Here is a 13,052-nt window from a genome sequence, read left to right on the forward strand (position 1 = left end):
AAGCCATGAAGGAGTTGAACTGCATTCCTGAGGTCTCCGGGTTGAGTTACGAAGACCTATGCATTCATCCTAATTTGGACCTCCCGGAAGGGTTCAAGGTGCCAAAATTCGACATCTTTGGAGGAACAGGGAACCCCTTAGCGCACCTGAGGGCCTACTGTGACCAACTCGTGGGAGTTGGGAGAGACGAAGCTTTGTTAATGCGGCTTTTTAGTCGAAGTTTGAGCGGAGAGGCTCTAGAATGGTTTACGTCTCATGAAACGAACAGTGGTCTAGCTGGAATGCTCTGGCTAAGGACTTCATTGAACGATTCGCCTACAATGTGGAGATCGTTCCTGATCGTTACTCCTTGGAAAAGATGAAGCAGAAGCCAACCGAGAGTTACAGAGAATTTGCATATAGATGGCGAAAGGAAGCAGCTAGAGTTAGACCTCCTATGTCAGAAAAGGAAATCGTTGAAGTGTTTGTGCGGGTGCAGGACCCGAATATTATGACAGAATTATGTTGCTCGTTGGAGCAAAATTTGCTGAGATAGTCAAGGTAGGTGAGACTATCGAGGATGGATTGAGAACCGGGAAGATTGCCCGTGTTGCTGCCTCGCCCGGATCTTCGGGCTTGTTGAAGAAGAAAAGAGAGGATGTGTCCTCTATCTCTTATGAGGGGAAGAAGACCCCAAGGAAATCATCATCATACCAAGGTCGTTCTCGACCTTCACAGAGTTTGCACCCGGCATGTTATGCACATGTTGATTACCAAAACACCCCTCCCCAGCTATCAAAATACTCCCCCTCCTAACTACCAAACTCCCCCTACTATCTACCAAACTCCCCCTCCAGTTTACAATACTCCCCCTCATAACTACCGAAATGCCGCCCCCAACTGTGCCAACGTTCAGAAAATTACCAAACGCCTCCCCCATGTACCAAACCCCAGCTCCACTTTACCAAAATACCCCCTCGAACTACCAAGCTCCACAACCAAATACCAAACCAACTCATATCCCAGATATCAAGCCCCCCGTCCAAACACTCCAAACTATCGTCAAATGCCTCCCCTCAACAAGGCAATTATGATCCCCCCGTCCTAGATTTGAGAAGAAGCCTGCCAGAATTTTCACTCCGCTTGTCGAAAGCCGAACAAAGCTGTTTGAGCGATTAACTGCGGCAGGATATATTCACCCAGTGGGGCCCAAGCCGGTTGACACTAGCTCAAAGTTTTACAGACCTGATCAGAGGTGCGCGTATCACTCCAACAGTGTCGGACATGATACTGAAGACTGTATAACCTGAAGCATAAGATTCAAGACCTGATTGATCAGAATGTGGTCTCTCTTCAGACGGTCGCGCCCAATGTCAACAGTAATCCTTTGCCAAATCATGGAGGCGTCACTATCAACATGATAGAGACAGATGACGATTGGTGTGTGTCAAAGGCAATAGTTTCAGTTGTTCCTGATGAACTAGAAAGGGCTGTAGCCTCGTTGAGCATTAGAGAGAAGAAAGAGTTTGTGATTCTGACACCCGAGAAGGTTGTTGCCTTGGTGCCACGGGAAACTCTTACCCAACCAAAGTTTGTGATTGAAACAGCTGTTACTCAGGGTATGACCAGATCCGGCAGGTGCTACACACCGGAAGAGTTGGCTCAAGGAGGGCCGAAGAAGGACCAAGCAAAAAGGCCGATCAGTGAAGCCGAAGCTGAGGAGTTCTGGAGAAAGATGCAGCCAAAAGATTATTCAATCGTGAAGCATTTGGAGAAGACACCAGCTCAGATTTCTGTATGGGCTTTGTTGATGAGCTCACAACTGCATAGGCAAGCGTTGATGAAGGCTTTGGATGACACTTATGTGCCGTAGGAACAACAGCGACAATCTAGCAGCCATGATAAACCAAGTTATTCGGGGACATCGAATCAGTTTTGTGATGAAGAGCTGCCCTTTGAAGGGAGGATGCACAACAAAGCTCTGCACGTCACCTGTATGTGTCGAGATAAGATAATTAATCGCGTCTTGGTCGATGATGGATCCGGTCTTAATATTGCCCACTTTCGACTCTGAGGCAGCTGAAATTCGACTTGGGAAAGCTTCACCAGAACCAAGTCAATGTGAGGGCTTTTGATGGAGTGCAAAGAGACACATTGGGTGCGGTAAACTTGGATATTCAGGTGGGTCCTGCAGAATTTAATGTGGAGTTCCAGGTGTTGGATATCAACACTAGTTATAACTACTTCTGGGAAGACCGTTTATCCATATGGCCGGGGCTGTGCCGTCTACCCTTCACCAACTGTTAAAATTTGTATGGAAGGACCAGGAATTGGTCATTTATGGTGAAGGAGCCACCCAATGGGTGTGCACCAATCGTTGATGATGTCTCTCGAGGTTGCGACTTTTACACGGTGGAGCTGGTAAATGCCACCGATGATGACTTGGCTCCACAGCCTCCTATGCCTGCCGTGTACAAAATGATTGCTACTGTCATGCTCCAGAATGGTTTCGAACCAGGTTTCGGGTTGGGGAAACATTTCCAAGGAATTGTCGAGCCTATCCAAATCCCCGCCAAAGGAGCTAAGTTTGGTTTGGGGTATGTCCCCACAGAGGCTGATGAAACAGAGATGAAGAACAAGAGTAGTGATCAAGCATTGGCCAGGCCAATTCCCCATCTGTACCAGTCATTCCCGGTGCGAGGATATGTCAATAATGATGGTCTCGGGGAAGGAATCTGTGGCCTTTTTGAGGAGATTGATGCGGTCATTGAGGAAGAGGTTGGGACATCAGGCATCCGTGATGCAGAGCCTGAGGAGCGCTTGAAGAACTGGACCTCCACACCGCTCCTGATTTCCCGCACATCTGGGTAGAAAAGACATGTGTCTTTGTTTGTTTTAAAATCGGTGGTAGTTCGGAAGAGGCCCGAGACCCACCATTTATGCAGTTTATTTGTTTGAAGTTTTTATTTTAAATTCCCTTGTGATGTTTAAAAAAGCAATGGCCCTCGGTCATGGCTAAAGTTTGTGCTTGTCTTTTCCAATTTAAATGAAAGCCTCTTTTATAAAATATTTGTCACTTATCTGTTTATATTTTATTTTCCTAACTTTGTTTGTTTATGATTTCAGTAATATTAATTTAAAACCTGCCAATGTCATGTCGTGTCATGAACCGAGTGAACAAAATGAGGCAGGTGATGATGAATGTGAGGAATATGAAGAAGAGAATGAGGTTCACGAACATGTTGCTGAAGAGTTTCGACAATTCGAGAATCAACACAAGCCGAATTTGGAAGAAACTGAAACTGTGAATCTCGAAAATGAGGAATGTGTTAAAGAGGTAAGAATCAGTGTCCATCTGACGGAAGCTCAAAGAAGAGACCTGGTTCGTTTGCTTAGGGAGTACATTGATGTATTTGCCTGGTCTTATAGAGATATGCCAGGATTGAGTACGAATATGGTGTCCCACAAGTTGCCAATCAATCCAGATTTCGGTCCAGTAAAACAAAAGACTCGGAAGTTTAAGCCTGAGTTGAGTTTAAAGATCAAAGAGGAGATTACAAAGCAGATCGAGTCCCAAGTAGTTGAAGTGACGCAATATCCAACTTGGTTAGCTAATGTTGTTCCGGTTGCCAAGAAAGATGGAAAAATCAGAATTTGTGTTGACTACAGAGATCTCAACAAAGCTAGCCCGAAAGATAATTTTCCATTGCCAAATATTCACATCCTTATTGATAACTGTGCTAAGCATGAGATGCAGTCATTCGTGGATTGTTACGCGGGTTATCACCAGATCCTGATGGACGAAGAAGATGCAGAAAAGACAGCTTTCATCACGCCCTGGGGTGTATATCATTATCGGGTGATGCCATTTGGTCTCAAAAATGCCGGTGCTACTTACATGAGGGCTATGACGACCATTTTTCACGATATGATTCACAAGGAGATCGAGGTGTATGTGGATGATGTCATAATCAAGTCCCGCGAGAGTTCGGATCACTTGACTCACTTGAGGAAATTCTTTGATCGTCTACGCCGATATAATTTGAAGTTAAATCCCGCCAAATGTGCTTTTGGAGTGCCAGCTGGCAAGTTGTTGGGATTTATAGTTAGCAGGAGGGGAATTGAGCTTGACCCTTCCAAGATCAAGGCGATCCAAGAATTGCCTCCTCCAAAGACAAAGAAAGAGGTCATGAGTTTTCTAGGAAGGTTGAACTACATCAGCCGATTTATAGCTCAATCCACCGTGGTGTGTGAGCCCATTTTTAAGCTATTGAAAAAAGATGCCTCGACCAAGTGGACCGGAGAATGTCAAACTGCTTTTGATGCCATCAAGAACTATTTGTCCAATCCACCGGTGTTGGTCCCTCCACGAGAAGGGAGTCCATTATTGCTATATTTGTCGGTCTCGGATAATGCGTTGGGATGCGTGCTTGGTCAACATGATGAGACTGGGAAGAAAGAGCGAGCCATTTATTACTTGAGCAAAAAGTTCACTCCATATGAGGCTCGGTACACTCTTTTGGAGAGAACATGTTGTGCTTTGACTTGGATCGCTCAAAAGTTGAGACATTATTTGTCCTCTTATACCACATACCTTATTTCCAGGATGGACCCGTTGAAGTATATTTTCCAGAAAGCAATGCCGACAGGAAAGTTAGCTAAATGGCAAATGCTTTTGAGTGAGTTTGACATTGTGTATGTAACTCAAAAGGCAATAAAAGCACAAGCCTTAGCTGATCATCTTGCGGAGAATCCAGTTGATGAAGAGTATGAACCGCTCAAGACTTATTTTCCCGATGAAGAAGTAGCGTTTGTGGGTGAAGATATTTCTGAAGCATATCCTGGTTGGAGAGTATTCTTTGATGGAGCGGCAAATCACCAGGGAAAGGTATCGGAGCAGTCTTAGTGTCAGAATCCGGTCAGCATTATCCTATGGCGGCTAAACTCCAATTTAATTGCACGAACAACATGGCTGAGTATGAAGCTTGCATCCTCGGTTTGAAGATGGCCATCGACTGAAGTTCATGAGCTTTGTTATTGGAGATTCAGACTTCTGATTCACCAAGTTCAAGGAGAATGGGCCGTGAAGAACCCAAAATCACACCGTACGTGCATATATACAGAAATTGTGCAAAAGATTTCGCAAGATTGAGTTCAGACATACTCCCAGAACACAGAATGAGTTGGCCGATGCTCTTGCCACCATTGCCTCAATGATCAAACATCCAGATACAAGTTATATTGATCCAGTAGATATAGAGGTAAAAGAACAGCCTGTTCATTGTTCACATGTCGAAGCAGAACCAGATGGTTTGCCTTGGTATTTTGACATCAAGAAGTATTTAGAAGATGGGACTTATCCTGAGAATGCAACGTTCAACCAGAAAAAATCGATACGCCGTATGGCCCTCAATTTCTTTGCAAGGGGGAAATCCTTTACAGGAGGACTCCAGATTTAGGTCTTCTCAGATGCGTTGATGCTAATGAAGCTGCAAAGCTTCTGGAACAGATACATGCCGGAGTTTGTGGTACTCACATGAATGGGCTCACTTTGGCCAGGAAGATCCTTCGAGCCGGTTACTTTTGGATGACTATGGAACATGACTGTTGCAAGTTTGTGCAAAAGTGTCATAAATGTCAAGTGCATGGAGATTTGATTCGGGTGCCTCCTCATGAACTCAATGCTATGAGTTCACCTTGGCCGTTTGTAGCTTGGGGCATGGACGTCATTGGTCCAATAGAGCCAGCCGCCTCTAATGGACACAGATTCATTTTGGTTGCGATTGACTACTTCACCAAATGGGTGGAAGCAGCTTCGTACAAGTCGGTAACCAAGAAAGTTGTAGCTGATTTTGTTCGCAACAACCTGATATGTAGGTTTGGAGTACCAGAATCCATCATTACTGATAACGGAGCGAATCTTAACAGTCACTTGATGAGAGAGATATGTGAACAATTCAAGATTACTCACCGAAATTCCACTGCCTATCGTCCCCAAATGAACGGAGCCGTAGAAGCCGCCAACAAGAACATAAAGAAGATTTTGAGGAAGATGATTGAAAATCGCAGAGGTTGGCACGAGATGTTGCCATATGCTTTGTTGGGTTACAGAACGACTGTCAGAACATCAGTCGGAGCAACTCCATATTTGTTGGTATATGGGACAGAAGCAGTTATACCTGCCGAAGTTGAAATACCTTCATTGAGAATCATCCAAGAAGCTGAATTAAGTGATGTTGAATGGGTTCGCAAGCGGATTGACCAGCTAACATTGATTGACGAGAAGAGAATGGTTGCCGTTTGTCATGGTCAACTGTATCGACAGAGAATGACTCGTGCTTTTCACAAGAAAGTAAGATCCAGGACATTTGAAGTTGGTCAGTTAGTTCTTAAGCGCATTTTCCCTCATCAGGATGAATATAAAGGGAAATTTGCACCGAAATTGGCAAGGACCCTACATGGTTCGCAAAGTGTTATCCGGAGGTGCCTTAATCCTGTCAGAGATGGATGGCACGAATGGCCGAAACCGATCAACTCAGATGCTGTCAAGAGATACTACGTGTGAAGTTTCAGTTTGTATTTCTGTCATTCCCTTGTAATCGTTCTATTTGCTTGTAATGCTTTGTTCAAAATTTATCCTCTTGTAATGAACTACGTTTGACCTGAATTCTCGAGAATGAGATACGTAGGCGGCCTATGTCGGCCTCGGTCGGTTTCTTTGTAATTTTTCTTATTTTTGTTAATCCTCGAAGGGGGAACTACGTTTGACCTGATTCCTGCCTCAACGGGATACGTAGGCGCCACAAGGGTTCGGTCATATCTCCCGTAAGATTTCTATTATTCCTTTACAATAGAAACTGGGACAGAATTTTGAGAGGAACTCAAAAATTCTCGAGAAGAAGATCTCTCCAACAAAGTCGAGGCTAAAGTTACTTTGAAATTTGCAACTGGGAAAGAATTTTTTAGAGGATCTCAAAATTTTCGTGATTTGCTCACCAACGATTAAAGATAAGCCAAGACAGTTAACTGGGACAGAAATTTTGAGATGGCCTTAAAATTTCAACAAGGTTCAGCGAGAGTTTAGAGCAACTTTGAATACATCCCAACAAGTGATCAGACAGATCTCAAAACACCAACTCTGAATGACGTCCATTAAACTTGACATGACATGACACTTGGCAGTGACTTTTTCCAAACATTACTTTTGAAAATCTATTTTCCTTAAAAAACTTTTCCTTCATGTTTTGATTGTTTTTGCATAAAAATATTTGGTCTTATCTATCAAGAAGCGGGAGATCGGAGGAAACAACAGGAGATAGCAAGACAAGGAGCAGACAACCGAAGAGATCGACACAGATCAGTTCATTTTGAAAAAAAAAACTAACAATTTTTCTGTGGATGCAGGTCTATAGGTTTGCCTCAAGATCGGCATATTCTTCCATCCAATGAATACAGAGAAGTCAAAAGGGCGAAGAGCACCCCAAATTGACAACTTTTGCGGATACAGGAAATATCTTATGATTCTTATACCAAGAATTGGGAATATGAGTAGCATTACTTTATTCAAATTCTCAGCAAAGCAAGCTCATAACGAACATGTAACTATGTTCAGAGATGGGACAAATGAAACCACGAAGAGAGCAATATTATTATTTCCCAGCAACCACAAATACCTGGAAAATATATATCTGCATTATATTATCAGATATAATAATATTCTTACCCTGAAGGTTATTTATATTGTATTGTCGAATGAGATAATACCGCTACTCGGAGAGTCATTTATATCGTATTGTCAAATAAGACGATACCACTACTCCGAGGGCCATTTTTTATTTATATTGTCGGTTGAGACAATACCGCCATCCAAAAATACCCAGAAGATCACCTATATTGCTAGGTGAAGCACTATCTTCGCTCGGTATCAGGGAGGCATCATTAAGAAAAAATCATGCATTGCAAGAGAAGATTCATGCATCGCAGGAAAAAGGTTCATGCATCGCGGAAGACAAGTCATGCATAGCAAGAGAAAATATTCATGTATGTCGGGAAAAGATCATGCATTGCAAGAGAAAAGATTCATGCATCGCGGGAAAGATCATGCATAGCAAGAAAAATAATTCATGCATCGCGGGAAAATATCATGCATAACAAGAGAAAGATGTCATGCATCGCGGGAAAATATCATGCATAGCAAGAGAAAAGGATTCATGCATCGCGGGGAAAGATCATGCATAGCAAGAGAAAGAATTCATGCATCGCGGGAAAAGATCATGCATAGCAAGAGAAAGCAGTCATGCATCGCAGAGAAGTCATGCATTGCAACAGAAAAAGATTCATCCATCGCAAGAGAAGATTCATGCATCGCGAGAAAAATGTTCACGCATCGCGAGAAGGATTCGCCCACCAAAAGAGAATCAACATCGACTGTATCATTTTTCTTGCAAATACGACATCAAGAGAACTATCAACATATTACATATGCATATTTTATTACTTCGTCATCAAAAGAAGAGTACATTGAAGATTATATTAGAAATACAAAATACAAGCTTTATTTGCTTCACGTCAAACTCGATAGAGTTTACGTCAAATGTTCAAGGAGAACAATTAAGTGTCAACACGGTAAAAGACACTGTCTCCCATTTGAATTGCATTTTTATGCTAATGAGTTTTATCTCGGTCTTTGTCGAGAGCATCCAAGAGGATGAATTCTCAAACAAACCACAGGTGTGGCGACATAAAAAGGATGCAGCACAACGTGGAACTTTTCTTAGCAGCGAACTGGGACATAGTCAAAGAGGGTGTCAAACTCTTAGGACGCGAGCTGAGGAGCGACTTCCACCACAATCAAACCACACCCTATCAGAAGGCATGTGGGTTTTTCTTTAGGTTTTCGTTTCAATATCGCATCCGAAAAATTTGGTTCACCGGAAGCAAATTTCTAATCTGAGTGACAATGCACCAAGAGCTTGGAAATTATGTCCGTGTAAGTTCTTAATTATGGATGTGAAGTGCACCACATTCATGGCTAAGAGATTGCAAGCCTTTTTTCATACTCGACTTACTTTGGTCGCTCCCTTCGAAACCAAAGGTGATCTAGCATAATAGATTTTTCTTTTCAACCGATTGAGTAGAACTACAAGTGGCCTGAATTCTCATATAGCCTGAGATATGTAGGAAACCCTTTTTCAGGGTTTGGCCATAATTCCTAAAGCTTGTACCAAAATACCTTTCCAAAAGGATGAAGATGTGTTCGGTCAAAACTAGATTTGTCAATTTCGTTTGCCTCGAATTTCTTTCATCAATCCAAGTCAAACGAGGGACAGTTGTTGACACCCAATTTTGACCCTCCACAATATAAATTAATCATTTCGAGCTTCTCCAATTTCAAACGATTTAAAATAATTAATTTTATAAATTTTTTGAAATAATAATAATATAGTTTGCAAATTATTTTAACTAGTTCCGTCTTATTTTATAATTTTTAGATAATATATATGTTTTACATAATTATGTATATAATTATTATATTTTATGAATATTCAAAAATCGTCTCAAAAAGAGTTTGTTTTATATTCAATTGAATTAATTTGGTTTAAAGTATAAGTTATTTATTTTATTAGTTTAATTATTCTTATTTTATATTATTTTGTCTTATTTAATTTTGTTGATTTGAAAAGCACATTTTATTTAAGTTACGTTATTTTAGTTATGGCCATAGTTTTAAAATAATTAGTTTTATAAAAGTAATAATAATAATATAGTTTGCAAGATTTTTAATAGTTTGTCACTTTTCATAAATTTTAGATGATGTACATGTTTTACATAATTATGTATATAATTAGTATATTTCATGATTATTCGAAATTCGTCAAAAGAAAAATAATAATAATAATTATATTTTAAATATTAGGGATGGTTATAGTTTTGAGTTAATAAATTTTATGAAATTCAAAATACTTTCAAGTTATTTTTAAAAAAAAAAAAATTTATCACTTTTTAATGATAAGTATGTATATCTTAGCAAATCACGTTATTTTATAAATATTTGAAAAATCATCACAAAAAGATTTTACATCGTAGTTAAATACTCTATTAATTTACTTTAAGTTATAGTTATAATTTCGAGCTAATTCGTTTTGTAATTGAATTAGTTAGTTCATAATTAAGTTAATTATTTCTTATTTCGTTAAGATTAAGAAGCTCATTAATCAATTTATATTTAACTTATCTTGTTTAAATTTTATTAGCCGAATTCACCAAATAAAATCGATTTGGCTAATGTACTAATTCTAATTAGCTATAATTTTGTAATTCAATTGGCCATTTCCTAATTGCAATTTAATCCATTGATGCCTCTAATTTCCAGTTAACTACTCCAAATCCCAGCCCATTTCTTCCAATCAGCCCAGCCCACTAACAATACCAAAAAAAAACCCATTGGTAATAAGACATTTCTTTCAATAGCAATACATCAAGCAGCGTGCAACAGCAGCTTCCAAACATCCACAATACAATACATCATCCCATACGTATATACACAGTATCCCACCGCCCAACTTCATCTTCCTCGCTGCAAATCAGCGATTCCAACAACACCCCGACCCCACTGCCCATGCTCGTTTTCTTCTTCCAGACGAAACCCAGAAGGCTAGTAAATGTCAACATCGACAGTCGCTCAGACCGGAAATCCCGCAGCAAATCGCGTCCTCCACTTCCCCTCTCCCCTCTTTTCCGTTGAAAATTGGTACAATGGAAAATTTATTTCGGATCTCTTTGAGATTTTGATTTTTCAAATTGGATTCGGATCCATCTTTTCAACCCGATTTCCCCTCTAAATCGACCCCAAATTCCCCTATATATAAACCCCCACTGCCTTCATCAGAAGGGGGGTTAGGAGAAAATTTGAGAAGAGCTATAGAGTTGGCCAGAATTTACTCACGAAATATAGGTTATCAAGGTCTGGGAATAGTCAATTTTACATTTTGAAAAGTTCTTGGAAGATTCTAGTTTAAGAGTTTAGGAAAGTTTATTATTCGGGTTTCATTTGGATTCTCTTGGTGTGTTGTTCGAGCTTTGAATCCGTGTGTTGGAAAATTCGAAACCAAGCTCCCATCTGTCCCGGAACGCTGCTCCAAAGAAGGTAATTCTGCCTCTTCTTACATTTTATTTCGGTATGATGTGTTATATGTCCAAGCTTTTACTACAGGTCCTACTATTAAGTGTGTTTGGTTCCTCATCTTGTTGGTTTCTTTACTGTCGTTCTTATGAATGTCTCGGCACATGACTCGAGTTTTGATAAAGTTTCTTTGGTAGTAAGATGCTAGTCGTTAGATTCGCTGGTTCAACGGGGTATCAAAATGATGTATTGTTCGATTGGTTTCGACTTTGAATATGCTATATGTATAAGTTTGATTGGTTATCCTCTCTATCGTTTTATTCATTATGATAGATTATCATTTATATTAGCTCAACCTCATGTTATAACTAAATAAAATCTCTGCTTTTACATACTTGAGTGCTGTCCATGTCTTGTTATTGTTTTGTTTCTTCTAGTCTCAAGGCATGGTGTCATTATAATTCGCTTGTTTCCATGATCCACAACCTCGATGCTAAAACCTCTCATCCTTTCCATGAAAAACATTGTTTTCCTGACCATGTGAGTGTATTGGCATCTACATTCTATTTTATTATGTCAAATAAAGTTTATCTTCATGATAAGTATCGACTATTTGTACGATGTGATTAACGAGCTCAATAGTCAAAGTGTAAGATTGACCTCCTTGGCTTTCTCTGTTAAATATTCCATTTCAAGCTTGTTGATAGTTTCATTATTGTGCAACGGTAGATGATTTCTAGCATTTAAAGTTGTCCATCTTCAGTCTTGTGTAGCATTAATCATGTTTGAGAGTATGAGTAAGTGCTCTAAATTTGTTTGTTTGTTTATTAGTATCTAATGTAGTCCTTATATTTTTGCTAAAAAGAAGTAATAAAAAATCAATAAATAAATATGTTTTACTTTTCACATGTTGCCAGTTGTTGATGTTTATTGATTATGATATGAATAATCACGGTTCCTTTCAATTATCTCTTTTAAATTATTTACTTTCCGAATTGATATCTTTTGTTTCTTGTCGGTGGGTGATACTTGAACCTAATGTGTATGAGTACGGTTGTCTCACATTACTCGAATGAAGCTTTAAATTTGTATGTCTGTGAGTTGCTTAGATACTAATGTATAAAGATAGATATCACTAAAGTTGCCCTTTTAGTGTTGGCTTATAGCAATATTTGTTGTTCAAATGCACTTGTAAACTTGTCCTTAGTTGCTAATAATTTGCTCGTTGATACTAGTTTGCATAATGTGGTCACTGCCACATAGAACTTAGTCACTGATTTAGTTGTATTCCTCCATTTCAGCTCTCTTTTGAGTTATTTGTATTGTATAAGTAGTCTTTCATTATCATTAAATAGGCCTTATCTACATACACATCCTCCTTGCCTTATGTAGTTGTGATTAGTAATCAATTTGTTTAGTTCACTATTGATCTTGTTTCATCTCTTTAGTAGATATTATGTATATTTTGTTTAGTTGGGAAACTTTCTCTAATGGCTTGTCCCATTCTTAATTAGTTTCCACAATTAGCTCTCATTTTTTAATACAATATCACCATCCTTTTGTCCAGAAATATAATGTTATTAATTAGGTTCTCATCTCTTAAAAAATTATGTGTCTACCTCCGTCTAGAGTTAATTACTTGATCATATATTTGATGGAAGTTTTACCTTTTCTTTTTTTCTAATTCTTCTCCTCTTTGTGTGCATGTAAACCCCTTCCGAGTCCATGGTGGAACTCTCCTCCTAGCATTCTCGAGTTGAGCCATAAAGGCTTAATAATTTTATTTTTTTTCTCATCATTCGAGTCAGCCGGGCACATAAAACAGAAGCACAGGGCTGGAAACCCAGAGACAAGCCTCCAAAAGTCCTAAGATGGACTATATACATCCATTATACACTGTATACATTCAGTATACGTCAATATACAGGTCAAAAACACAGGGATACAGGGC

General features: G+C 39.5%; 1 protein-coding gene across 1 annotated transcript; it reads left to right on the forward strand.

The window, feature by feature from the left end:
- Positions 1-6,061: 6,061 nt before the first annotated feature.
- LOC125821634 (uncharacterized) lies at positions 6,062-6,544 on the forward strand. The gene has a single exon (XM_049501046.1). The coding sequence runs from the start codon at positions 6,062-6,064 to the stop codon at positions 6,542-6,544; it is 483 nt and encodes a 160-aa protein (XP_049357003.1).
- The last annotated feature ends 6,508 nt before the right edge of the window (positions 6,545-13,052 follow it).

Source organism: Solanum verrucosum, unplaced genomic scaffold (genome assembly GCF_900185275.1).
Source record: "Solanum verrucosum unplaced genomic scaffold, falcon-dt-bn FXZP01000216.1, whole genome shotgun sequence".
Classification (NCBI taxonomy): Eukaryota; Viridiplantae; Streptophyta; class Magnoliopsida; order Solanales; family Solanaceae; genus Solanum; species Solanum verrucosum.

What these genes read in the sequence shown, in the direction of transcription:
- LOC125821634 (XM_049501046.1), top strand. Translation starts at nt 6,062, where the DNA reads ATGTTGCCATATGCTTTGTTGGGTTACAGAACGACTGTCAGAACATCA.